Source organism: Lepus europaeus, chromosome 4, assembly GCF_033115175.1.
Source record: "Lepus europaeus isolate LE1 chromosome 4, mLepTim1.pri, whole genome shotgun sequence".
Lineage (NCBI taxonomy): Eukaryota > Metazoa > Chordata > Mammalia > Lagomorpha > Leporidae > Lepus > Lepus europaeus.
Genome location: NC_084830.1, coordinates 166,535,166 through 166,562,338, shown reverse-complemented (window position 1 = coordinate 166,562,338; position 27,173 = coordinate 166,535,166). Strand labels below are relative to the sequence as shown.

At 47.5% G+C, this 27,173-nt stretch overlaps 1 protein-coding gene across 2 annotated transcripts in view; it reads left to right on the top strand.

Annotated features, from left to right (window-relative positions):
- SNAP47 (synaptosome associated protein 47) overlaps positions 1-27,173 on the top strand; it is an 86,907-nt gene that overhangs the window by 16,554 nt on the left and 43,180 nt on the right. For both annotated transcript variants that reach the window (XM_062189372.1, XM_062189373.1), the window contains exons 3-4: positions 6,614-7,101; positions 14,709-14,833. In XM_062189372.1, the coding sequence (XP_062045356.1) occupies positions 6,614-7,101; positions 14,709-14,833 (613 nt within the window). The remainder of the gene's footprint in view (positions 1-6,613; positions 7,102-14,708; positions 14,834-27,173) is intronic.

Genomic DNA, 27,173 nt, shown 5'->3' with positions numbered 1-27,173 from the left:
ATATCATCTGATTTTAGGATTATTGAGGTATAATTGACAAAATTTGTATGTATTTAAGGTATATAACTTGATGTTTTGATATATATATATATAAATGCGTACATTGTGAAATAATCACCAATATCAAAGTTTTAAAAAATTTTATTTAAGTTACACAAGTTTCATGTATTTTTATTTTATTTTATTTTTTACAGGCAGAGTGGACAGTGGGAGAGAAAGGTCTTCCTTTTGCCATTGGTTCACCCTCCAATGGCCACCGCAGCCGGCATGCTGTGGCCAGCGCACTGCGCTGATCCAAAGGCAGGAGCCAGGTGCTTCTCCTGGTCTCCCATGCGGGTGCAGGGCCCAAGCACTTGGGCCATCCTCCACTGCACTCCCGGGCCACAGCAGAGAGCTGGCCTGGAAGAGGGGCAACTGGGACAGAATCCGGCGCCCTGACCGGAACTAGAACCCGGTGTGCCGGCGCCGCAGGCGGAGGATTAGCCTATTGAGCTGTGGCACCGGCAGGTTTTATGTATTTCATACATACAGATTTGAGAACATAGTGATACTTCTACCCTCCCTCCCTCTCTCCTGCCCATGCTGCAACCCTTCTTTCTCCTCCCTCTCCTATTCCCACTCTAAATTTTTACAAAGATCTATTTTCAGTTTACTTAATGATCATAAGGTTAATCCTGCACTAAGTGAAGAGTCAACAAACAGTATGAAGGAAAAAACACTGTTCCTCAGCAGAAGAGACAAGGGCTGTAAACAGTCATCAAATCTCAAAATGTCCAGTTCACTCTTATACATTACATTTCAGGTACTCTATTAGTTAGTTACCACAGACCAGGGAAAACATATAATATCTGTCTTTTGGGGACTGGCCTATTTCACTAAGTACAGTGGTTTGCAGTTGAATCCATTTTGTTGCAAAAGACAGGATTTCTTTTTTTCTTTTTATGGCTGAGTAGTACTCCATAGCATATATATATACCATAATGTCTTTTTTTAAATATTTATTTTATTTATCTGAAAGGTAGAGTTATATATAGAGAGATCCTCCATTCGCTGGTTAACTCCCCAAATGGCCACAATGGCCAGAGCTGGGCCAACCTGAAGGCAGGAGCCAAGAGCTTCCTCCCAGTTTCCCACTTAGGTGCAGGGGCCCAAGTACTTAGGCCATTTTCTGCTTCTGCTTTCCTAGAGCACTCGCAGAGAGCTGGATGGGAAGTGGAGCAACTAGGACTTGAACTGGCACCCACTGGGGATGCCAGCACTTCAGGCTGGGGCTTTAACCCACTGCAACACAGCACCGGCCCTAGTCGACCCATAATTTCTTGATCCAGTCAACAGTTGATGGAAGTCTGAGTTGATTCCATATCTTAGCTGTTGTGAATTGAGCTGCAATGAACATGAGGGTACAGATAACTTTCATATTCTGATTTCATTTGGTTTGGATAAATTCACAGGAGTGGGCTGGCTGGATCATATGATAGGTCTATATTCAGATTTCTGCGGTATCTCCATACTGTCTCCCACAGTGGATGCACCAGTTGACATTCCCATCAGCAGTGGACTAGGTTGCCTTTTTCCTCACATCCTCACCAACATTTGTTTTTTCTTGGTTTCTGTTTTAGAGCCATTCTAACTGAAGTGAGGTGAAATCTCATTGTGGTTTTGATTTGTGTTCCCTGATGGCTGGTGATCCTCACCATTTTTTCAAGTGTCTGTTGGCCATTTGAATTTCCTCTCTTGAAAAATGCCTGTTCTTGGGCTGGCACTGTGGCGTAGTGGGTAAAGTTGTTACCTGCAGTGCTGGCATCCCATTTGGGTCCTGATTCAAGTCCCAGCTGCTACACGCTTCTGATCCAGCTCTCTGCTATGGCCTTGGAAAGCAGAAGATGGCCAACTCTTTTGGCCCCTGCATCCACATGGGAGACCCAGAAGAAGCTCCTGGCTCCTGGCTTCAGGTCGGCACAGCTCTGGCTGTTGTGGCCATTTGGAGAGTGAACCAGTGGATGGAAGACATCTCTCTGTTGATCAATCGATTGATTGATCGATGCCTCTGCCTCTCTCTCTCTCTCTCTCTCTCTCTCTCTCTCTCTCTATATATATATATATATATATATATGCCTCTGCCTCTCTGTAACTCTGCCTTTCAAATAAATAAATAAATAAATAAATAAATCTATCTTAAAAAAAAAAAAAAGGAAAAATACCTGATCAAGTCCTTTGCCCATTTCTAAACTGAATGGTTTATTTTGTTGTTGATGAGTTTCTTCAGCTCTTTATAGATACTGGATATTAACCCTTCATCAGTTGTGTGGTTTGCAAATATTTTTTTTTCTCATTCTGTTGGTTGCTTCTTCACTTTGCTGAGTGTTTCTTTTAAGTGAAGAAGTTTCTCAGCTTGATGTAATCCCATTTGTCAATTTTGATTTTGATTGCCTGTGCTTCTGGGGTCTTTTCCAAGAAGTCTTTCCTTGTACCAATGTCTTGCAGAGTTTCCCCCAATGTTCTCTAGTAATTTGATGATATCAGGTTGTAGATTTAGGTCTTTGATCCATTTTGAGTTGATTTTGGTGTAAGGTGTAAGGTAGGAGTCTAGTTTCATACTTCTGCCCACGGAGATCCAGTTTTCCCAGCACCATTTGTTGAGGAGACTGTGCTTGCTCCAAGGATTGATTTTAGCTCCTTTGTCAAAAATAAATTGGGTAGGGACCAGCGCCGTGGCTTACTTGGTTAATCCTCCACCTTCGGTGCCGGCATCCCATATGGGCGCCAGGTTCTAGTCCCGGTTGCTCCTCTTCCAGTCCAGCTCTCTGCTGTGGCCCGGGGAGGGCAGTGGCGGATGACCCAGGTGCTTAAGCCCCTGCACCCGCATGGGAGACCAGGAGGAGGCACCTGGCTCCTGGCTTCGGATTGGTGCAGCGCCTGCCATAGCGGCCATTTGGGGAGTGAACCAATAGAAGGAAGACCTTTCTCTGTGTCTCTCTCTCACTGTCTATAACTCTACCTATCAAATTAAAAAAATAATAATAAATTGGGTATAGATGTGTGGATTGATTTATGGAGTTTCTGTTCTGTTCCATTGATACACAGATCTGTTTTTGTGCCAGTACCAGGCTGCTTTGATTATAACTGTCCTGTATTATGTCTTGAAATCTGGTATTGTGATGCTTCCTGGTTTGTTTTGTTGTATAAAATTGTTTTATGGGGCCGGCACTGTGGCAGAGTGGGCTAAACCTATGTGTATGGTGCTGGCATCCCATATGGGCACTGGTTCATATCCCAGCTGCTCCTCTTCCAATCCAGCTCTCTGCTATGGCCTGGGAAAGCAGTGGAAGACGGCCCCACCTGCATGGGAGACCCAGAGGAAACTTCTGACTCCTGGCTTTAGATCAGCCCAGCTCCAGCCATTGTGGCCATTTGGGGAGCAAACCAGCAGCTAGAAGACCTTTCTTTCTGTCTTTCCCTCTGTCTGTAACTCTACCTCTAAAATAAGTAAATAAGTCTTTTTTGCGTTTTTGCTTTAGCTATTCAGGGTCTCTTGTGTTTCCATATGAATTTCAGCATCATTTTTTTCTAGATCGGAAAAGAATGTCAGTGGTAGTTTGATGGAGATCACATTGAATCTGTAAATTGCTTTTGGGAGTATATACATTTTGATGATATTGACTCTCCCAATCCATGAATATGGAAGATTTTTCCATTTTTTATCTTCTATTTCTTTAATGTTTTATAATTTTCATTACAGAGATCTTTGACATCCTTGGTTAAATTTATTCCAAGGTATTAAATTTTTTATAGCTATTATGAATGGGATTGATCTTAAAAGTTCCTTCTTAGCCATTGCATTGTCTGTGTATATTGTTTTTTTTGTGTTAATTTTATATTCTGCCACTTTACCAAATTCTTTTATGAGTTCCAATAGCCTATCAGTGGAGTCTTGGTTGCTTTTGAGTAATCGTCAATCTTTTGAATTCCATTTTGGCATTTTATCAATGTCTTCATCTTCACATTCTAATATTGAAATGCTGTTGTTCTTTTGTGGAGTCATGTTGTCTTCCTTATTCTTGTTTCTTTAATTTCTGCATTTGTTTTTAGGCATTTGTCCAGATACTTGTTGTTTTTTTCCTCTGATGGCTTTTGTCTTTGGACTATGCCTCTGTGTCTTAGTGGAATGTCTGCACTTTCAGTGAATACCCAGAGGTGTGTGCTGGGTGCGGCCAGGGAACTCTGGTCAGTGCTCCAGGGTGACACCTAAGATGGATGTGGTAGATTTCTTCCTGAAAACAGAAGAGGGGGAATGGTCACCTGTGTTGGTGTGGTTATACCCTCACCTCCTCTCATCCAAGGTGGTCAGTGCCCATGTGTTAGCTCCCAGTGGGGCAACACTCATCCATACTACCATGTGAATTGCACAAATGATCCATGCAGTCTTTGAGCACAAGATCCCTCTGCAGTGACCCACCCCTGAGCTCCGAGAGTGTGGAGCTGTCACTTTGATTGCCCAGAGACCTAGCTACACCCTGTACCCTCTCGTGCTATCACAGAGTCCCCACAGTCTCAGCACACAAGTTTCCCACAGCCACTGGGTTCAGAGTATCCACTTCGCCCCACCAGCCTGTCTGGTCCACAGAGAGGCAGACGATCCCCAGTCTAGCTGTGTGTGGGTGCTCTGCCTAGGTGGCTCGAGCCCTGAAGCCTGTGGTATGTTGGGAGGCTGGGGTACCTCACAGTCTTACCTGGGTGCCCAGCCTCCTGTCAGTTCTTCCAGCCAGGCTCAAAGTCAGTGGGGACTGTGGATTTTTCCCTCTGTTAGAGTCTCTGGATCACACGCATACACAAGAGCCACTGGCTGAATGTTGCCCTCTACCTGCCACTTCTGCCAGTATTGCTGAGAAGATGGCATCCTGTCTCAGCCAGTTGCTGAGCATGCACAAAAGTGCTTCTGCAGCTGCTGCTTTTGCCCAAAATGGCTCCTGCTCTCTCTCAGCTGGGCGCCAGGCACCATTGTGGGGAGGATGGGGTGAGAGAAACGTGCACATTTTACTTCCACTGTATCCATCTGTGGGTAACCGCTAGCCTCTAGGGCTCCAGGCCACCCTCTCACCACACTCTCCCTCTGGCTATATGGCCACGGGTTGCTGCAGTCTGATCTCACCTCTGTCTCCAAGCTGGCGCCCTCTCTGGCTGTCAGCTGCTGCAGTCATGTGCTGTGTCCATGTTCATGGTGCACGTCCGCACCTTCCACACAGGTCCAGGTCCACGGTGTTCCTCTTCCTTCCATAGAATTTCCATTGTGGTCGTTCTCTCTAATTCTGCCCTGAGAGTGCACGTCCTACACTTATTCTTGTGTTTTTTTTTTTTTTTTATAACCATTTATCCCTAGCCTAGTGCAGATTGTTGTTCCCTAATCTGCCATCTTAGAATCCACAAAATCATACTTATTACCTCATGTAGTATCATTTTCTTTTCTTTGTCTTGTGTGTGTGCATTGAGAGCACCTGAGCTCTATCCTATGAACACCTTTCAGGTGGACAATACAGCATTGTTAACCATAGTGATGTTTCATCTTGAGTAACTGAAGTGTTTTACCCTGTATTAGTCAGCTTTGTCCCTGCAGCTGAAATACCTGAGGGAAACTACTTAAAAAGGAAGAAGAAGCTTTGGGGCCAGCACCATGGTGTAGTGGGCTAATCCTCTCTGCCTGCGGCACCGGCATCCCATGCGAGCACTGATTCTGGACCTGGCTGCCCCTCTTCCAGTCCAGCTCTCTGCTATATCCTGGGAAAGCAGTAGAAGATGGTCCAAGTGCTTGGGCCCCTGCACCCGCATGGGAGACCAGGAAGAAGCACCTGGCTCCTGGCTTCAGATTAGCGCAACTCCAGCCATTTCGGCCATCTGTGGAGTGAACCAATGGAAGGAAGACCTCTCTGTCTCTCCTTCTCGCTGTCTGTAACTCTACCTCTAAAATAAATACATAAAATCTTTAAAAACAAAAAAGGAAGAAGCTTTATTTGGAGGTTCACAATCTAAAATCGCATATCCCTGTGAGTGTGGTGTGTGCTGAGCATGGTGGGTGGTGGAACATGTTTGGAGGGAGGATCACATGGCAAACCAAGAAGCAGAGAGGTAGGCAACACACTCATCACCCTTATAAAGCCACTGTGATTTGATCACACACATTAAAATTGAACAGAGGTAAACATTCAGTTCCTCAGTTGCATTAACTGTATTGCAAGTGCTCAGTAACCAGATGTGCCTCCTACTACATTGGACAGTACATACATAGAACATTCTAGAGACTGAGACCAGGAGTGATTTTTCCATCAAAATTACCTACTTGAAGTCAGCACAGCATGGAAAGAGTGATACTCTGGTTGGAAGATGTGATCCTCTGCTCTCCTCACTACTAACGACCACACATAGGCCCTGATTTCTCAGCTCCAGTTCTTGGAAAACGTGGAGATGGTAATCCTGGCCCTTCCTGCTTTGTGGGTGCTTATGGGAATGAAAGTTGAAATGGTAACACACTTTACAGAAGCTGAGGCAGCCTTCCCTCCCACAAATATTACTCTTTAAAAATTGATTAATATGTTTTTCTATGTTTTGTTTGCTTCTATAGATTGCTGACAGAACTGGAATCTCCTTCCTGGTGGCCCTTTAGCCCCAAGCTTTGGAAGATGCCATCAGAATCAAAGTCCAGGGAAGGTGCCTCAGTGGCCAGTTGTGAACCTTTTGGAAAAGAAGGGATTTTGATTACAATTCCCGCTATTATTTCTGAAACAGGGTCTCAAGCTAAGTCAGGAAAGCTCACCATCCTCATTTCTGGATTGGAAATCCATGACTCCAATTCTTTGCTCCTGCACCAATTTGCAAGAGAAGACATAGATGACATTAAGGTTCACTCACCTTATGAAATCAGCATACGGCAGCGGTTCATTGGGAAGCCAGATGTGGCTTATCGTGTGATATCTGCCAAAATGCCAAAAGCTATCCCCGTTCTAGAAGTGCAGTTCAGCAAGAGGATTGAGTTGTTGGAAGACACCTCAGAGCTCAGAAGCACAGGAGTGTCTTTACCCACAGAGAAGAGCTGCTCTGTGTGGCACACAGGTGGGTGACTAGCAAGGCAAGTGTGTACACCAACTTCTGGAGGAACCTGGCTTCTGGCTTCGGATCGGCGCAGTGCACCGGCCGCAGCACACCAGCCATAGCGGCCATTGAGGGATGAACCAATGGAAAAGGAAGACCTTTCCCTCTTATCTGTCTCTCACTGTCTAACTGCCTGTCAAAAAAAAAAAAAAAAAAGAAATCCCAAGTTCAAACCACTGAGTGGTGTTCAGCTGCTCTCACAGTCTTTGAAGCAAAAATGGTAATGAGGTTGACAAAAAATAAATGTTTCTAAAAAAGAAATGCTAAGTTCATAAAATACCTTATTTCATAATATTAGCACTGTAGCTAATACATACCTGGATGTGATGCATGTCACCATTCCTTAGTATCTGCAAGAGACTGGCTCCAGGACCCCTGTGAGTGGCAAGACCCACAGGTGTTCAGTTCCTAATAAGAACCATGTTGTTTGTACTTAGCCTATGCATATCCTCCTGCATGTATGAGCTCATCCCTGAGTTACTCATAGCACCCAGTGCAGCGTGCCTGCTATGAATGTAGTTATCCTATATTGGTTAAGGACAAGGAGGAAAAGCCTACATGTTTAGTACAGATGAAATTTCTTTTTTGAAAATTTTCTATCTGTGCTTTGAAGGAGCTGCAGAAATGGAGGTTGACTGTGTGAGGGTAGTTCCAAAAGTTTGTGGAAAATAGAATGAAAACTAAGTTTATTTTGGTGCAGAAGAAAACCTTTGAAATCGGTACATATGAATGGTCTTTAAAAAGTTCATAGGAAAATGCATATCATGAAGAGTTATGCATACACTTCAAAATTTGTCCCAAAATAGACTTTCCATTTTTTACTGCCATTTTCCATGAACTGTTTTATAGCTTATAAACAAGTAATGTTCTTTCCTTATAACTTTGATTGCCACATCTCTATTGAGAGATATTTATTACTACTCTGGTTTCTTTTCTTTATTTCCTCTTAAGTGGCTGATTTCAGTTCCAATAACCTCTTTCCCTAACACATAAATGTTTTGATTGTTTCTCTAGATGTCTTCAAGTTCCATAAAAATATATATACCTGATAATAGATCTGGTCCCATAACTACCAAAATGTTGGAAATACTGATTTGAAAATGTATTTTCTTGGCATTTCTATGTTTCTGCTCGGCCTCTTCAATCAGGGCAGGTTCAGAAGGGGCCCAGAAGGGCTGGCAGTGTTTAGTCCTGACCACTCTGGCCTGGAGCCAGGGCCTGAGTCCTCTGAAAATGCCCCATGGTGCTGGGTTCCTCCTGGAACAGGACAAGTGCAAGGACTGCGGGGAAGGCACAGGATAGTGCCAGTCATGCCGTTTCCTGGTGCTGACCCAGTGGGGCCAGACTTGTGGAATACGTCATGACACAACTGCTCTCAGCCCTTGTGGGTGGAGCTCATGGGTGGATCTCAGAAGAATCTCCCAGGTAAAGGTGTACATTAGGGAAGGGGACTACAGAGACCTGGACACAAAGATAAAGGATGAGACACTGACATGTAATGTAGCATCCCGCGTTGAAAATGACAGGGTCAAAGGAAACCATACCTACTGTCATGGAGTGATGTGTACTGGTCCCAGTGTCCTTTGTGAGATAAGTCTGCAGGGACCAGCAAGAGTAGGTTTGCCCTGGTGGAGTGAGGAGAGCTGGAGGTGGCACAGGCCTGATGGCTCCAGGGAGGGGGTTTGACATGTTGGGGAGGTGGTGACTGTCCTGTGGATTGAAGAGAACTAGAGGTAGCACAGGCCTGGGCGACTCCAGGGAAATGTGTGACATCCTGGGGGGGGGGGGTGACTGTCCTGTGGAGTGAGGAGAACTAGAGGTAGCACAGGCCTGGGTGACTCCAGGGAAATGTGTGACATCCTGGGTGTGTGTGTGTGACTGTCCTGTGGAGTGAGAACTAGAGGTGGCACAGGCCTGGGCGACTCCAGGGAAATGTGTGACATCCTGGGGTGGGGGTGACTGTCCTGTGGAGTGAGGAGAACTAGAGGTGGCACAGGCCTGGGCGACTCCAGGGAAATATGTGACATCCTGGGGGGGGGGGGTGTGTGTGTGACTGTCCTGTGGAGTGAGAACTAGAGGTGGCACAGGCCTGGGCGACTCCAGGGAAATGTGTGACATCCTGGAGGGGGGTGTGTGTGACTGTCCTGTGGAGTGAGAACTAGAGGTGGCACAGGCCTGGGCGACTCCAGGGAAATGTGTGACATCCTGGAGGGGGGGTGTGTGTGACTGTCCTGTGGATTGAAGAGAACTAGAGGTGGCACAGGCCTGGGCGACTCCAGGGAAATGTGTGACATCCTGGAGGGGGGGTGACTGTCCTGTGGAGTGAGAACTAGAGGTGGCACAGGCCTGGGTGACTCCAGGGAGGGGGTATGATGTTCTGGGGAAGGATACTGCATTTTTGTGGTCTCGGCCCTAGGCAGAGCAGGAGATAATGTATTGGAAGAAGCAGTTTCAGGGCACATATGTGTGGCATGATCTTGGCTGGCAGTTCCCAGTTCTCATGTCTCACTCTGTATGGCTGCATGGAGAAAGCTATGTTGTACTGCAAGGCCCTTCTGGTTGCTTGGGCCATCCAGCTAATGGAGGGCCACCCAGTGCCTTCTGGCTCCCTGACTGTGATAACCTTTGTCCTCTTGGACATTGTCATAGCGAGCCTCACAGCAGCACCCAGAGAAGGACTTGAGTAGCTAGACTCTGTAGCTCGGCAGAGGGACCAACACTGGGCTCCCCTGTATGTGTTTGGATGCATCAAGGTTGGTGTGGTGCTGGAAGACACAGGTTTAATCTAGGTGTTAACTTTTACCTCCCTGTGGGACTCCTGGATTGTCAGGTGCAGTCCTCATTTGTGGTGCGGAGACAGGATGAGTGTGCCTTGGGCCTGGTGGCTCAGCAGAGGTGCAGCCCAGGAAGCCAGGTGGTGACATCGGAGCTTTGGGGAAATTACTCGTTTTGGTGGACATGCTGCCCACATCGCCTTCTTGTTGCCGTTAATATGTTGAATGGCAGGATGCCACGCTGTCAGCGGGTGTTTTTACAGCTTTGAGTTGGAAACCGCAGAGGCACTAGAGATGGCGACCATACCTTAGAGGTCGCTGGTGCAGCCTATCCAGGAGGAGCGCAGAGTATGTGTGTGGCCACAGGGAGGCAGTCTTGCAGTGTCACCGGGCCCACGCCTGTTGCTTTCACACTCCAGAGGCTGAAGCTGAGACTTCAGTAATGCTCAGTGCCAGCAGACGGAGGTGCCGTTCCAGACTGGACCAGCAGGCTTAGGGTCAGAAAAACTGGGCAACTTCCCCTCTGGGAAGAGCAGTTGTGTATTTCTGGTTTTTGCAAAGCATCTTTAAAATAACCTGTTTATTTGAAAATAATTACAGGTTTGCAAGAAGAGGCGTGAAGGTAGCACAGGTTGAGTATCCCTTCTCCAGAATGCTCAGGACCAGAAGTATTTCAGATTTCAGGATTTTTTTTTTTTTTTTGGATTTTTGAACATTTGCATATACCAGATGAAAGTTTTGGGGGATGGGATTCTAGTCCAGACATGAAATTCTTTTATGCTTCATATGTTTATGCTTCATACTTTACACACACAGTCTGAAGGATTTTTATACAAGATTTTAAATAACTTTCTGCATGAAACACAGATTCACAGTGTGGAATTTTCTAATTGTATCATCATATCTCAGAAACTTTCAGATTTTGGAACATTTAGAATTTTTTTTTTTAATTAGGACTGCTTAACCTATGCACAGTTCCTGTGTCCCTCTCTCCCCCATCTCCCATATACAGTTTGCCTTGTTGCTGATGTAGGATGTGAGTTGGACATGTTGTTTTGGTCAGGAGTCTGCACCATGCACGCTGTCCACTAGAGTCCTGTTTTCTTTGAGGCCCCTGCTCCACCTGATCTCTTTCTTCTGTCCCCAGGGCCTGCGTGGTTCCCTGGGCTCTGATGATTCCTCGGACTCTGCTTGTCCTACCCTGGACAGCCTGTGGGAGACTGGACCATGCATTCCCACAGCTGGTCTGGGTGGTACTCAGAGGCAGGCCATGGGTGAGCCGCCTTCTCTCCCCAGCCTGTCCTGTGCACAGGCCTTCCACAGGGTGCTTGTGTGCTGGTTCCCTCTTTGCTGTGCCACTCCCCTTCTAGAGCCTGGTGGAGACGCCAAACACTGTACTCACCCCTGGCACTTGTGCCTGCTCTGACTGCTCCTGATAAGCACAGTGCACTTCTGCGTTTTCCCCATGCATCTACCACACTGAGATGGGCTAGGGAGCAGAGGGTGCACACACAGACAGATACTCAGGGTCTGGGGTAGTCGAGGCTTTCTGCACAGCACCACTTGCTGTAGGATCTCCTGAGGCAGAGGAGTTCTGACCGAAGTGGAATCACTGAGAAGCCCTGGTGGAGCCATCACTGGGGGGCAAGTGGCCACTGCCCGACATGTTCCTGTTGCCAACACAGGCCGCTGAAGTATGGTTAGAGATCGCCCAGCCTTCCCTTACCCGAGCCTCCCAGAGACTTCTGTGCCCAGCCCTGTGTCATGTGTTTTCCCAGCATGGAAGTGTGTAAGGCGTTTTGCTGGGATGGTTGCAGGCTGCCACATCTGCGTTTTCCCCACCCTTGTGCTAGTCTTTCCTCAGGGACAACTGAACAGTTGGGTGTTAGCTTGTGTGTTAGCCTCTCAGGCCCCACAAAGCCCAGGGTGCCTAGGGAGGAAGAGGCACTTCCCCTGGGCCCAGGGCCCAGAGAGGAGATCTGGTCTGTTGCCCAGGCCAGGGCTAGCAGCCTTTCCTGTGAGCCGGCGGCGGCTCAGGGAGTGCTCTGTCTGTGTGCACCGAGGAGGCCCTCGCTGGGGGCTGGCACCCAACGTCCCCTCTGTCTGCATGACCTTACTCAGGGTCCTCCCTGCTGCCTCCTCATTCCTGGAGAGTGCAGTTGCGTCTCATTCCCTCACAGCATGAGCCATTTGTGCTGCTCTTATTTACTGGCGATTATTAATCACTGTGGAGACAAGATGCATCCTGTGCAGAACCACATCGATTCTCCTCGGAGGATGTTTTGAACCTCGAGGACTGAGTCAGCAACTCCATCCTGGAGGTGGCAGAACCTGTGGCTTAGACAGATCCCAGCTGATCCTGTGGCTTGGGGAAAACATTCCTGCCTTGATGCATTTGCTGGTAATTAGTAACATCCAGAAAGAAAAAGCCTGTTTCAGCTTTCTGACTGTTTAAGCAAATCCCATGTGTTGAAATTCAGAAAGTGTATTTCCCTCTACAGTACAGCTTCAGGTGCCGAAATGAAAACCAAGTCACAGTTAGGGCAGCACTGTGGCTTTGCTCCCGGAAGCCTGTGTTGTGGCTGTGGGATCTCCACTCAAGGAGATGCTGACAGAAGCCACCCCAGGCCAGAGCCAGCAAGTCAGCCTGCAGGATGTGTGAGTTTGCAGTCCGCAGGTGCAGAGAAGGACCCTAAGAAGGCACAAGGCTCGTGGAAAGCCATGCTGTGAGACTGCTGCTGCCGACAGACCCTCGCACCAGGCATTCATTGGGAGTGCCAGCTGGGGGAGGTGCTCTGGCCTTACCCTGCAGCCTTTAAGAACCCTCTTCCTGTTGCAGGAGTGGCGATCATACCTTAGTCCCAGCCCATCATCACCCTGTCCTTTGGACTGGTGACAACTAGTGCGAGGCTTTCTTTGTGCTTCCCGTTCCATCTTGTATCCTGCTGCCAACCAGGGCAGAAAAGTGCTTTTCAGGAAGGGAAGTGACATCCTGCGGGACCCAGCAGCACCCAGTCACACACCTGGGGAAGTTCTCACAGGCGGCAGTCTGCGCGCCCTTGTGGCACTTCTGAGGAGGTACCTACAGCACACACAGAATGGAATAAAAAGCAGCAAGGGTGGTGTTTTGTGTGATTCAGCTCAGACACCAAGGTGTACAGAGGTCATGGCACTTTGTGGAGAATGCGCTTGCCAGGGTGGGTGCAGAGCCAAGGAGCCCTCCTTCCAGAGGGTGGGTTCTGCTGTTGCTCTGGTCCCTGTCCCTGTCCCAGCCCAACAAGGATAGTCCTCTGCTCAGCCAGGCACCCTCAGGGAAGGGCACTGGTGATGATGGTTCTAAGAGATTACAGGGCTGTGGGGGGATGTTTGTGTGTGTGCTGGCAGCAGCTGTGTCTTTCCTTTGGAGGAAGGGGTGCCCATCTTAAAGGCTTTGGGGGACTGCTATCTTTAGGCCTAGCAAGAGTTCCCACACACACCTGTGCCTCCCTTCCCTGTTCTGTCTGAGCAGCCCTTGGGCTGCTGTGTTCTCTTCAGCATGTGTGGCATCACCTGCCTGCCTCTCATGGTGCTAAGGAGAGTGCTACTGGAGGAGCTGGGGCTGGGACTGGACCAGCGCTGCCTTGTCAGCCCAACACTTCCTGCCTTCTGGACTTGGCTGCTGCTATGGGTCTGAGGTGGCCTGCATATGGGGAAGAATTAAAAACAGGCTATGCCAGGGGTGCAGTTGGAACTACTCTGTAAATAAAAGACAGGTGGCCCTCTGCAGGTGGCAGCCACACAGACCTTTATGGCCATCCGCTCCCTGTCTCGGGTGAGATCACCCTTCCTGCAGGTGTTCAGGGGCAGTGCCCCGTGACCCCCAAACGCCTGGCCACAGTGAGCCTCTGACTCAGCCTACCCCAGCCGACGCGTGTGCATTTCTCTGCTCAGCTCAGACGTTTGCCATTTCTGTGCCCTCTGGAGCCACGGCACTCTGGCGTAGCTCAGGTATTGCCACGGTCTCCTGGCACTGTGTTTTTATGTTTTTAACATCTCACCAGGTTTCAGTGAGTCTTGATGTCATACTCTGATTCTGCAGTGTTTTCTGTACATTAGTGAATAAAAATGACCAATATTGAATAGAGAGTCTTTCATCTAAGAGGTAATTACAGAATTAGCCCTGGATGTTCACAGTCTGGCGAGTTCCAGTCACTGAAGGGTGAGAGCCGGCGCCATGGCTCAACAGGCTAATCCTCCGCCTAGCGGCGCCGGGACACCAAGTTCTAGTCCCGGTCGGGGCGCCGGATTCTGTCCCGGTTGCCCCTCTTCCAGGCCAGCTCTCTGCTGTGGCCAGGGATTGCAGTGGAGGATGGCCCAAGTGCTTGGGCCCTGCACCCGCATGGGAGACCAGGAGAAGCACCTGGCTCCTGCCATCGGATCAGCGCGGTACGCTGGCTGCAGCGCGCCGGCCGCGGCGGCCATTGGAGGGTGAACCAACGGCAAAGGAAGACCTTTTTCTCTGTCTCTCTCTCTCTCTCTATCCACTCTGCCTCTAAAAAATAAATAAATAAATAAATAAATAATGAAGGGTGAGAGAGGGACCCAGGGGTGAGGTTGGATGGTGGGCACCCCTCCACCCATTTAGCTCAGCAGAGGCTCAGGAATGGGAGGATCTGCAACAAGCATAAGGAAACACCCTGCCTGGGCACAGAGCTGAGGCAGTCTTTGATAGCACTCTGGGTGAGGCCCCAAATGCTTGTGTGTGGTTTGTACCTTCCAAAAGATGTGACTGCTGACCTCAGCTTCTCATTGCAGCTGCTGGCCTGCTGGGCTGTGCTGGCCGCCATGAGCCAGCTGTAGGGGGCCAGGAAGGTGCGCCGCTGGAGCTGCAGAGGAGTGCGCCGTTCCTTTCTGAGGAGGAGGCCGAGGAGCTGAGTGAGGTACTGTGTTCTGCTGCACCAGCACCGCAGCAGGTTCTCATCCTCCCCTGCCGTGACTCATCTCCGTTCACTTGCACTGGCCTCTTTTCATGTCCACCCGTTTGCCATGCCCCCTGAGCCACAGGAAGGATGGGAGGAATAGTATGCATTCTGAGTCTGGACCGCGTGGCATGTGGAGACTCACAGGCACACGCAGTTACCTGGTAGCTACTGCTGCCCGTTGTGTGTGTGCATGTGTGTACTATATGTGTGTATGCACATGGAATGTGTTCCATGTTCGGTACATGTACGTGTCCTGTTTGTGTACAGCATGTGACGTGTACAGACTCTGTGTTCATGTGTGTTGTGTGTTTGTGTTTGATGTATACATAGCACATACGCTATGTATGTGCATCCTGGGTGTGTACTGTGCATGGGTACATGTGTGCTCTGTGTGTTATATGTGTACATGTGCTGTGCATGCACTGTACATTCCAGGGTGCACTGGGTCACTCAGATCTCCCAGCTCCTCATCACTGGGTTCTGAAGGAGGCTTACCATTTTTGCCTAGGAAGTTGAAATTTGAATGTTTATTGTAAATGCTTTCTATCTGTCTTCTTCTGCTATTGCTGGATACTATAATGGGTTTTATTTTCTTTTTAAAATAGTTTTTGAAGCAATGCCTAGTCATTCTATCATTTCATCCATAAATATTTCAGTGTCTATCTTTCAAAGATGAGGACTCTTTTGTATCTTGAATCTCCAAGCCAGTGCTCCTATTACAGCGCACACTGGTCTTTCTGCTCCACTAGGGCCTGTCGCCCATGCCAGCCCCAGGAAAGTGCCCTATAACACACAGCTTCCCTCACTTTTCTTTTTCCCTTGGAATTGATTTGTTGAAAGAGCAGAGTTGTTCCCTCTTTGGAGACCGCATCTGTGAGCAGCCCCAGATCTGGAGTCTCATGGGTGGCACTGTCTGTCCCTCAGGGATGGGCAAGACCATCTGTTTGCCCATCTGTGGATCCTGCTTTTTAAGATCTGCTCTTCTTTCTTGTGTCCAAAGAGGCATAAACTCCTTTGAACTCAGGGCTTTCCTTTTTGGGAAAAAAAGTGTTCATCTTTGCCATGGAGTATTTTAAGTGTGCCACTTTTGTCACTTTTTCCTCTGGATCTCTCTTAGTCCTTTTTTTTTTTTTTTTTTTAAGATTTATTTATTTCAAAGGCACAGTTACAGGTGGGCGGGGGAGAGGAGACACACACACAGAGAATCTTTCATCTGCTATTTCACTCCCTAAATGGTTGCAATGGCCAGAGCTGGGTCAGACTGAAGCCAGGAGCCCAGAGTTTCCTCCGGGTCTCCCACATGACTGCAGGGACCCAAGCACTTGGACCATCTTCCACTGCTTTCCCAGGCCATAGCAGAAAGCTGGATCGGAAGTGGAGCAGCCGGGTCTTGAACCAGTTGCCCGAATGAGATGCTGGCACTGCAGATGGCAGCTTTACCTGCTACACCACAGTACTACCCCCTCTTTTTTTTTTTTTTTTTAAGATGTATTTATTTGAAGGGCAGAGTTACAGAGAGAGAGAGGTCTTCCATTTGCTGGTTGATTCCCCAAATGGCTGCAATGGCCAGGGCTGTGTCAGACTGAAGCCAGGAGCCAGGAGCCTCCTTCCAGGTCTCCCACATGGGTGCAGGGGTCTATACACTTGAGCCACCCCCACTGTTCTGGTGCATGAGCAGGGAGCTGGATAGAAAGTAGAACAGCTGGAACTCAAACCAGTACCCATATGGAATGCGGGCATTGCGGGTAGAGGCTTAGCCTTAATCCTTTTAGTGTCATGTACAAGCCAGCTTTCTAGCGGTGACCAGCACATTCTGCAGGATGCTGGCCACAATGACCCCAGAATTTGCTGGGGTTCAGTAGATCTCGTGTGTTCAGTGTTTAGAAAACCCCTAGTGCTATCAAGGCAGACATACCCAGAGTTCCCCCTGCCCCGCATTCTTCTGGGAGCCTATAGGAGTATGCAGGCTGTACCCTAATGGCATCTGGGGGTGTCCCCATGTCCATCCTTACACAGGTGTTTGGGGCTGAGACACTCTGTGTTCCACAGTTATGTTGAAGTTAAAATAGGAGCTGAGCTCTGGGGTAAAAAGTAGGAACTTTTCCTGTTAATTGCAAAGTTGACCATGTCGCTTGAGAGGTCCTTCTGCTTTCCATACATCCAGTGTCTACCAGCCATTCTGACAGCTGTGTACACTTTGTCTCAAAGCTGGGGATGGATTGGGAGACATCAGGGTGAACAAGCCCAGAGCTGAGGGTAGAATCAGGCTCTCTGGTCATCCTGGGGGTTGCCGTCTTCCCTGGGACAGCAAAGATGTGAGCTTCAAGTATTCAGTGACCCGTTGGATGCTGGGAACAGTGGGTACTGTGCACCAGGACCATGGTATCAGGGCCATGGTCAGGGCAGAAGGAAGGGGTCCGCAGTCCTGAGTGACAGGTTGGGGGGTGGGCAGTGCTCAGGAGGTGCTGCCAGGGTATGGGGGAAGGGCTGCGGACTCATCGATGGAATGACCTAGTTTCACACAAGATTGTCTTTTTGAGGTAGAACACATGTTTCCTATTTAGAGAAGAATTTGTTGCTGTACAGTTGAAGCCCAAGCCTAAGTAGGAACGAGTTAAGTTTCTGGGGAAAACAAAAATGCAAGAAACCCTTCTCCATCCAGCTGTGGTTTTTGTTGCAAATGCTATTAAAGCCGTTGCGTCGGGCTGTGTCTTGGTGATTTATGTTGTAGTTGGGGGAGCTGAGGACTGCACAGGGATGGACGTGGGTTGTGGTACCCGACCCCCAAACCGCTGTGGTCAGTGGTCAGTGTTGGCCACATTGCTTGGGGAGGCAGAGGGAGGGCCTGGAGGTCATGAGGAGAGCTGACTGGTCTGGGCTTGGCAGAGCCGCTTGACCCGCCTCGAAGTCTGTTCCCGCCTCAGAACTGCTACTGCCCTCAGTTTATGGAATCTGTGGACGCCACGTGGTGGATGCAGGGTTTGGAAAGGATAAAACAAAAAGTGGTGTTTGGCTGTTCCCGAAACAGGGCGTTTCGGGTCGGTGTCAAGTTCCCTCACGATCTCCATTTCTCTGCCCTGTCCTGCAACTGTCCCTCATTCTGCCTCCATCTACCAGGAATGGACCAGATGGAATCCAGGTACAGGTCTGCTCAGTGGGCATGGAGTGTAGGGACTGGCTCCTGTGAGCTTCTCAGGGCCTGGCAGCCATGGCAGTGAAAGGAGCCCCTTGTGAGATCTGAAATTTTATGAGCAACCCGGAAGTGATGTGTTGCAGACAAGATGCAGGTACGTGAAAAAAATGTCTAAAACTACCTTCTGGCTCTGTGTATCAAGGTGCATATGAAACACAAATGGGTTTAGTGTTTACTCTTGGGTCCCACCCCGAAGAGATCTCATTTTGTAAATGCAGATATTCCAAAGTTTTTTTAAAAATCTAAAACTAAAAATGCTTTTGGTCCTAAGCATATTGGATAAAGGTTACCCAACTTATGCTTTTGAAAAAATTCTGTATCTGTTTTCCTTAGAGGCAGACAGGCAGATCCCTCATTTGCCTGTTTATTTCTTAAATGCCCACAACAGCTTGCCTGGGCTGAGGCTGAAACCAGGGGCCAAGAACTTAATCTAGGCACAATCCAAATGACTTGAGCCATCACCATGGTGTCCCCAGGTCTGTGTCAGCAGTAGGCAGGAACTGGAAGCCAGAGGCAAGCATCAGACCCAGATACTCCAGCGCGGGACATGGGACACACTTGCTCCCTCCCCTGCCCCCATGTTATACTTTACGGTGAACGTCCATGATGCCACAGCCTGTGTCTTCTCTGAATATGGAGCTGTAGGAAGAGCCTCATCACGAGGGCAGGCTACCCTTGTTGCTTCTGGCATTCATATATAGTAAGGACTGGGTTTGCTGCAAAGAGCCCTAGACAAGGAGCAGGGAGCCACTCCCTGGCCTCAGCCCCACCTCGCCTCTAACGTGGAAGCCCCCATAATGCACTGGAAGCTGAATTACGGGAATACACCATGCCTTGCTTCTACTCGGTCCTAATTCTTTCTGGGCCCGATAGTCACAGTGAGTGTACCTTGGATAGATAGACGCCCCAGCTGCGGGAGTGTCCTGCCTGCAGCCACATCAGCAGAGCTCAGGGCCAGGGGCCGTGGTGGGAATGTCATGTGGGCAATTCTAGATTCCAGATGCCCATGCACATCAGTTGTCGCCTCCAGGAAGCTGAACAAGGAGGGAGCCCAGCAGGAGTCAGTTCAGAGTCTGTGCTGAGGACAGGACCTCAGAATGGGCTGGCATCAAATGAGCATCTCTCCCAGAAAATCAGTGCTGGAGGGAGACTTCAGGTTTGGAAGTTACTTGTTTCCTCTGAATATTTTTCTGTCATCTTAGACATCATTTAAATGAAGTTCAAGTCTTAAAACAGTGTTTGATAGTCCTATTGTAAAAATTTTAAACCAATTTTAACTTAAAAAAATATTTATCTGAAATACAAAGCAACAGAGAAAGAGAAACAGAGAAAGAGATCTTCCATCTGCTGGTTCATTCCCCCAAATAGCTGCCACAGTGGCTGGTCCACGTGGAAACCAGGAGCCCGAAACACCATTGGAGTCTCTTGCATAGGTGCAGGGGCCCAAGCATCTGGGCCATCTGCTGCCTTCTCGGGTGCATCAGCAAGTAGCCGGATTGGACGTGGAGCAGCTGGGACATGAACCAGTGCTCTGCTATGGGATGCTGGAGTTGCAAGCGGTGACTCAACCCACTGTGCCACAATGCCAGCCCCTATTTTTAGATTGTTGAGAAGCATCCACAGTGTTTTCCTCAGTGGCTGCACTAATTTGCATTCCCACCAGCCATGTGCAAGGGTTCCCCTTTCTCCACATCTTTTCCAGAATCTTCCTACTGGGAATGTACCCTAAGAACGTGAAGTCAGTCAGTGGAGGAGACGCCTGTACTCACATGTTAACTACAGCAGCCCATCGACTGGTGAATGAATGAAGAAAACGTGGCTCATGTGCTTGACAGAATAGCATTCAACCATAAAAAAAAGAAAAAAAAAACAGAATAAAATGTTGTCATTTGTGGAATTTTTAAAAGTGAAGTTCATAGTAGTAAGCAGAATTGTGGTTAGTGGAGACTGGAGAGAGTCCAGGAAAGATTGGTTGGTTGGTTGGTTGGTTGGTTAGTTAGTTAGTTAGACCAGGAAGGATTGGTTAGTTGATACAAAGCCACAGATAGTAGGAAGAGTAAGTTCTGGATTCTGTTCTACAGAAGGTTGATTATAATCAGAAGTATCATACCATACATTTCAGAATAGCTGGAAGACAGGATTTTGAATGTTCTCATCACAAAGACATGATAAATATTTGAGATGACGGATAACCTCAATGTTCTGAATTGATCACTACGCATTGTATACATGTACCAGACATCACTCTGTGACCCATAGCATGGTTTTTATGTGTCTATTCAAAAACAGATAAACACGGTGCTTGCTCATTTCATTACTGAATACCTGGCTGCATATTGTAATTTAGTCACACACTGCATGATAATGTGGCTGGTGACAGACCACATATACCACCGTGGGACTGTAAGGTTGCATCACCTAGTGATGTCGTAGGCATCTTGACTTGTTGATGTTTGCAGGATGACACAATCTTTTTTTTTTTTTTTTTTGACAGGCAGAGTGGATAGTGAGAGAGAGACAGAGAGAAAGGTCTTCCTTTTTGCCATTGGTTCACCCTCCAGTCGCCGCTGCGGCCGGCATATCTCGCTGATCTGAAGCCAGGAGCCAGGTGCTTCTCCTGGTCTCCCATGTGGGTGCAGGGCCCAAGGACTTGGGCCATCCTCCACTGCCTTCGCGGGCCATAGCAGAGAGCTGGCCTGGAAGAGGGGCAACCGGGATAGAATCCGGCACCCCAAACGGGACTAGAATCCTCCGCAAGGCGGAGGATTAGCCTGTTAAGCTGGCATGACACAGTCTTAACAACCCATCTCTCCGAGTGTGTCCCCAGTGTTCAGCAGTGCATGACTATATGTGTCTTAAGTAGGACATTTTTCTTTATTAACTTTTTTATGGTAAAATATATTCAAAGAATCCCAGAAAATCCACAACTAAACAAATAAAAACATATATACATATATGTATTTATAAAATACAGAAATGTTGTCATTTTAACCTTTAAATTTTTTTTAAAAAATTGTACTTGAGGGGCTGGCGCTGTGGTGCACTAGGTTAATCCTCTGCGGCACCGGCATCCCATATGGGCGCCGATTCTAGTCCCAGCTGCTCCTCTTCCAATCCAGCTCTCTGCTGTGGCCTGGGAAGGCACTGGAGGATGGGCCAAGTGCTTGGGCACCTGCACCCACGTGGGAGACCAGGAGGGAGCACTTGGCTCCTGGCTTCAGATTAGCATAGCTCCAGCCATTGCAGCCACTTGGAGGGTGAACCAACGGACGGACGATCTTTCTCTCTGTCTCTCTCTCTCACTGTCTGTAACTCTACCTGTCAAATAAATTATTTTAAAAAATTGTACTTGAGAGGTAGAGAGAGACAGAGAGCTCACTCCCCCAGTGCCCACAGCAGCTGGGGCTCGGCTGGACAGAAGTCAGGAACCTGGAACTCCATCTGGGTCTCCAATGTGGGTGCCAAGGACCCACCTAAGCAACTAAGCCATCACTGGCTACCTCCCAGGATGCCCATTAACAAGAAGCTAAAATTGGAAGCACAACTTGGATGTAAACTGAATCACTCCAATATGGGTGAGAGTCCTAAAGGAATGTCTTAACCATTGTGCCCAATGCCTACCCCCATCTTAGCTATTTTTGAATGTACAAGTCAATGGCATTACATATACGGTCTTGTGCAAACCACCACCACTGTCTATTTCCATAACTTTTTCATTGTCCCATACCGAAACTCTGTACCCGTTAGCGGTAACTTCATGTTCCCACCTTCCTCAGCCCCTGAATGTCACAGTTCTACTTTCTGTCTCTGTGAACGTGCCTGTTCTAGAAACTGTAAGTAGAGTCACACAGTATGTGTCCTTTTGTGTCTGGCATATTTCACTTAGTGCAGTGTTCTGAAGGCTGACCTATATGATGCATGAGTTGGGATTTCATCCCTGAAGAAATAACCAATTCTGTGGGTTAATGCTGTGTATCTGTCATTTATTGATGCACAGTTGAATTGTCTCCAACTTTGGGCTGTTGTGAGTAGTACTGTAATGAACACTCACCCACAGGTGTCTGTGTGAGTCCTGGTTTACAGTTCTCTGAGGTGTGTACCTGAGAGTGGGTTTGCTGGGTCCTAAGGTGATTCTAGGCTTGGCTTTTGGAGGAACTACTCCACGGAGACTGCTCCATTTTATATTCTCCATCATTGCCCAAAGATTCCAGATTTTCCACATCCTCTCATCATGTTTTCCTTTCTAAATTTGTTGTAGCCATCTGGTGAGTGTGAGGTGATACTTCAGTGTGATTTTTATTTGTATTCCCTTGATGACTAGTGATGTTGAACATCTTTTAGGTACTTATTGGCCATTTGTATATCATTTTTGGAGAAATAGCTGTTCAAGTCCTTTACTCGTTTATTAATTGGATTGTTTATTTATTGGCAAGCACTAAAAGTTCCATATGTATTCTGGACATTAGACCTTCATCAGATCTATGTCTTGCAAGTATTTTTTCCATTCTGTGGGTTGTCTTTTTAAAAATTTATTTATTTATTTGAGTTCCTGGCTCCCGGTCCTGGCCCTGGCCCAGCCACAGCCATTTGGGGAGTGAACAAGTGAGTCAGGGCCAGGACCGGGAGCCAGGAACTCAACCCAGGTCTTCCACCTTGGAGGCAGGGCCTCAGTTATTTGAACCATCACTGCTGCCTCACATGGTTTGCATTAGCAGGAAGCTGGAATCAGGGAATTGAGCTGAAACTGAGACTTGAGCTCATTTACTGTGGTATGAGACATGAGTGTCTTCACTGCTGGGTTGAACTCCCATGCCTATGGGGTATCTTTGAACTTTCTCCTTGCTGTCCTTTGATACTATTCTGTCACCAACCCCAACTGGTGTATTGTCATTCAGTCCTGTTCACCAACAGCACTGCTCCCAATTCAGACACTAGCTACGAGCAGGTCCCCAGGGTGCTCACCCTTCTGACCAACTGGCTGCAAACCTGAGGGTTTCCACAACTCCTCCCTGACAATTCGTAATTCATTAGAACTCCTCTCAGACTTCATAATTCATTAGAACAGTTCACAAACCTTGGGAAATCAGTGTGCTTGGGATTATGGCTTTAATAAAAGATACAAATCAGAAACAACCAAATGAAGAGACATGGAGCAAAGCCTGGGAGGCACTATATGTGGAGCCCTCCCTTGAGGATTTGTAGGGTCACCCTCCAGCCAAGTCTGTGTGTCCACCCACCAAGAAGCTCCACTGAGCATGATGGATTGAACTGTTGGCCCCTGGGACTGACCCAGTTGCCAGTCTCACCCCATCTCCTTTCTTTGAGCTTAGGCTTTTATCACACAACCCATAGCTCCTACCCTCTAAGTGCTTGGCTGCCCCTTCCTGAAACTATCTTGAGAACCACCGTGAGTCACTGTGTTGGCATAAACTCAGGTGTGGTTCCAAGAGCTCGTGAATAGCAGACACTGCTGTTAGATACCTGGGAAATTCCAAAGGTTTAGATTCACCCTCCTAGAAACCAGGGGCAAGGCCAATCAAGTTATTTTCTTAAGATTTATTTTATTCATTTGAAAGGCAGAATTAGAGGGAGAGACAGACAGACACATGTACACATACACATGCAGATCTACTACCCACTGGTTCACTCTGCAAATGGTCACAATGGCTGGGGCTGAGTCGGATCTGGGCTGGGCCAGGCAGAATTCTGGAGCTTGGAACTCCATCTGGGTCTTCCACATGGGTGGAGGGGCCCAAGCACTTGAGCTGTCTTCCACTGCTTTCCCAGGCACTTTAGCAGGGAGCTGGATCAGAAATGGAGAAGCTGAGACTCAAACTGGTGCTCATTTGGGATGTTGGCATTGCAGATAGTGCCTCAACCTGCAGTGCCAAAACAGCAGGCCCCCAGATTCTTTGTAATTCAACAGGTGTAAAAGTTTTTAACTATGATGAAGTCCAGTTTATCTAATTTTTTTCCTTTTGGTTTGTGCTTTCAGTGTCACACTGAAGAATCCATTTCAGGGGCCAGTGTTGTGATAAAGTGGGTTAAGCCACTGCTCACAACACCCACATCCCATATCAAAGGGCCAGTTTGAGTTCTGGCTTCTTGTAAATGCACCTGGAAAAGCAGTACATTTAGAATTCTCATCCATTTAAAGATTTAAAATTTTTTTGTTTATTTAATTTTATTTGAGAGAGAAACAGATCTCATGTCTGGTGGTTCACACCCCAGCTGCCAGCGATCGCAGAGTTTGGGTCAGGCCAGTGTCTCAACTGATATCTTCACTGCCAGGCCAAATACCATCCCTATTAATCCATTCCTTCTTAATTTTTGTGTATGAAGTAAACTAAGGTTTAGTCTGCATTCTTTTGTGTGTTGATATCCAGTTGTCTTCATGCTATTCGGCAAACAGACTGTTTTTCCTCACTTAGTATTCTTAATAACCTGTCAAAAATCTCTCTGTGGGTTTATTTCTGATCCACTCATTCTGTCCACTGGTCTGGTGTCACTATTCTGATCACTATCATTTTGTTGTAAATTTTGATATTGAGAAGTGTGTCTTCCAACTTCATTCTTCTTCTTCAAAAGTGTTGTGGCTAGTCTACTTCTATTGTAGTTCCATGTGAATTTGAGAATCAGCTTTTCCATCTCTAAAAACAATGCTACTGGGGCTGGCGTCATGGCATAGTAGGTAAAGCCACTACCTGTGGCGCCAGCATCCTATATGGGCACCAATTTGAGTCCCTACTGCTCCACTTCCGATCCAGCTCTCTGCTATGACCTGAGAAAGCAGTAGAAAGTGACCCAAGTCTTTGGGTCCCTGCACCCTCATGGGAGACCCTCCTGGCTCCCAGCTTTGGATCAGCATAGCGCCAGCTGTTGCGACCAGTTGGGGAGTGAACCAGCGGATGGAAGACCTCTCTCTTGCTCTCTCTGCCTCTCCTTCTCTCTCTGTGTAGCTCTGGCTTTCAAGTCAATAATTAAATCTTTAAAACACACACACACAAACACATACACTGCTGTTAGAATTTTGATAGGGTTGCTTTCAATCTGTAGACTGCTTTGGAAAGCATTGCCATTTTCCAATATTAAGTCTTGTATTCAGGAAGTCAGGATGTCTTTCCATTTTAGAAATGTTGGTAGTTTGTAGTATGCAAGTGTTTCGCATCCTTAGATAAATTTATTCCTAGGTGGTTTTTTCTGGGAGATGGATGCTATTGTAAATGGAATTATTAATTTCCTTTTTGATTCTTTATGAATGCTATACGGAAATACAACTGGTTTTGGTTGTATTGATTTTTTTAATATTTACATATTTGAAAGGCAGATTTACAGAGGGGAGGAGAGGGATAGATAGACAGACAGACAGACAGACATCTTACATCTGCTGGCTCATTCCCCAAATGACTAGAGCTGGTCTAGGCTGAAGCCAGGGATTCAGAACTTCATCTGGGTCTCCCATGTGGATGGCAGGGACCCCAGCACTTAGACCATCTTCCACTGCTCTTCCAGGCACATTAGCAGAGAGGTGAATGGAAAGCAGCACAGCTGGAACTCAAAACTGGCATTCCAGTTTGGGATCCCCGAGTCACAAGTGGCACTTTACCTACTGCACAACACCTGCCCTGGTTGCATTGATTGTATATTCTACAACTTTACTGAATTTGTTTATTAGATATGACAGGGTTTTTTTCATATGTGTGAGGGAAATCTTTAGGGTTTTCTACATATAAAGATTATGTCATCTGCAAACAGATAGTTTTACTGCTTTCCAACATGTGTGCCTTTTTTCTTTTCTTGCCTAATTGCTTTGGCTGGGCTTGTGCACAAAGCAGCACTGTGCTGAGTGGTGAGTATGGGCTTTCTCACATCTTTCCTGATCTTAAGGGAGTGCTTCCAGTCCTTCCCACTGACTGTGCTGCTAGCTGTGTGCTTCTCACAAATGCCCTTAATCACGTTACAGGAGTTCCTTCTGTTTATGGTCACCTGTGTTTTTTGTTATGGAAGCATGTTGAATTTTGGCAGTGTTTTTTCTTTATCTTCCCTTTTTTAAATATTTATGTATGTATTTATTTATTTATTTGAAAGAGTTAGAGAGAGAGAGAGAGGGAAACAGACAGAGATCTTCCATCTGCTGGTTCACAACCCAGATGGCCACAGTGCCTGGGTCTGGGCCAGGCTGAAGCCAGGAGCCAGGAGTTTCATCCAGGTCTCCTACATGGGTGCAGGGGCCCAAGCAGTTGGGCCATCCTCCCCTGTTTTCCCAGGTCATTAGCAGGGAGCTGAATTGGAAGTAGAGCATCCCACATGGGATGCTGGCTCCAGCAGTGTTTTTTCTTAGCAAATCGATCATGTGATTTTTCCCTGTGCTGGGGATACAGTGTCTCATGCTGATTTCTCATGTTGCATTCCCCTATACCCTGGATGCATCTCACATGGATTTATTTCACTATTGTCTTTTTAAAATTTTTTTATTTTTAAAGATTTTATTTATTTTATTTGAAAGTCAGAGTTACACAGAGAGGAGAGGCAGAGGCAGAGAGAGAGAGAGGTCTTCCATCCGATGGTTTACTCCCCAGTTGGCCGCAATGGCCGGAGCTGAAGCCAGTAGCCAGGAACTTCCTCCGGGTCTCCTACACGGGTGCAGGGGCCCAAGGATTTGGACCATCTTCTACGGCTTTCCCAGGCCACAGCAGAGAGCTGGATTGGAAGTGGAGCCAGCCAGGTCTTGAACCGGCGCCCATATGGGATGCTGGCGCTTCAGGCCAGGGCATTAACCCACTGTGCCACAGTGCCAGCCCCTCACTATTGTCTTAATATGTTGTGTTTTCATTTTCATTTATCTCAAATGTTTTCCTAATTACCCTTCTTTGACTCTTTGGGTGTTTAATTTCCATCTGTTAGTGAATGTCGTAATTTGCCACATTTCTAGTTTCAGTCTGCTTGAGCACATGGAGTCTCGCTGCCAGCACACCATCTGTGCTGGAGCAGAGTGGGCATTGTGCTGGCTCTGAATTATGTCTCGTGGGTCCTGTGGGGTCCTGGGGTTCTTCCAGTCCTGCGTTTCCTTACTGATCTCCTCTCTAGATATTCTCTTCATCATGG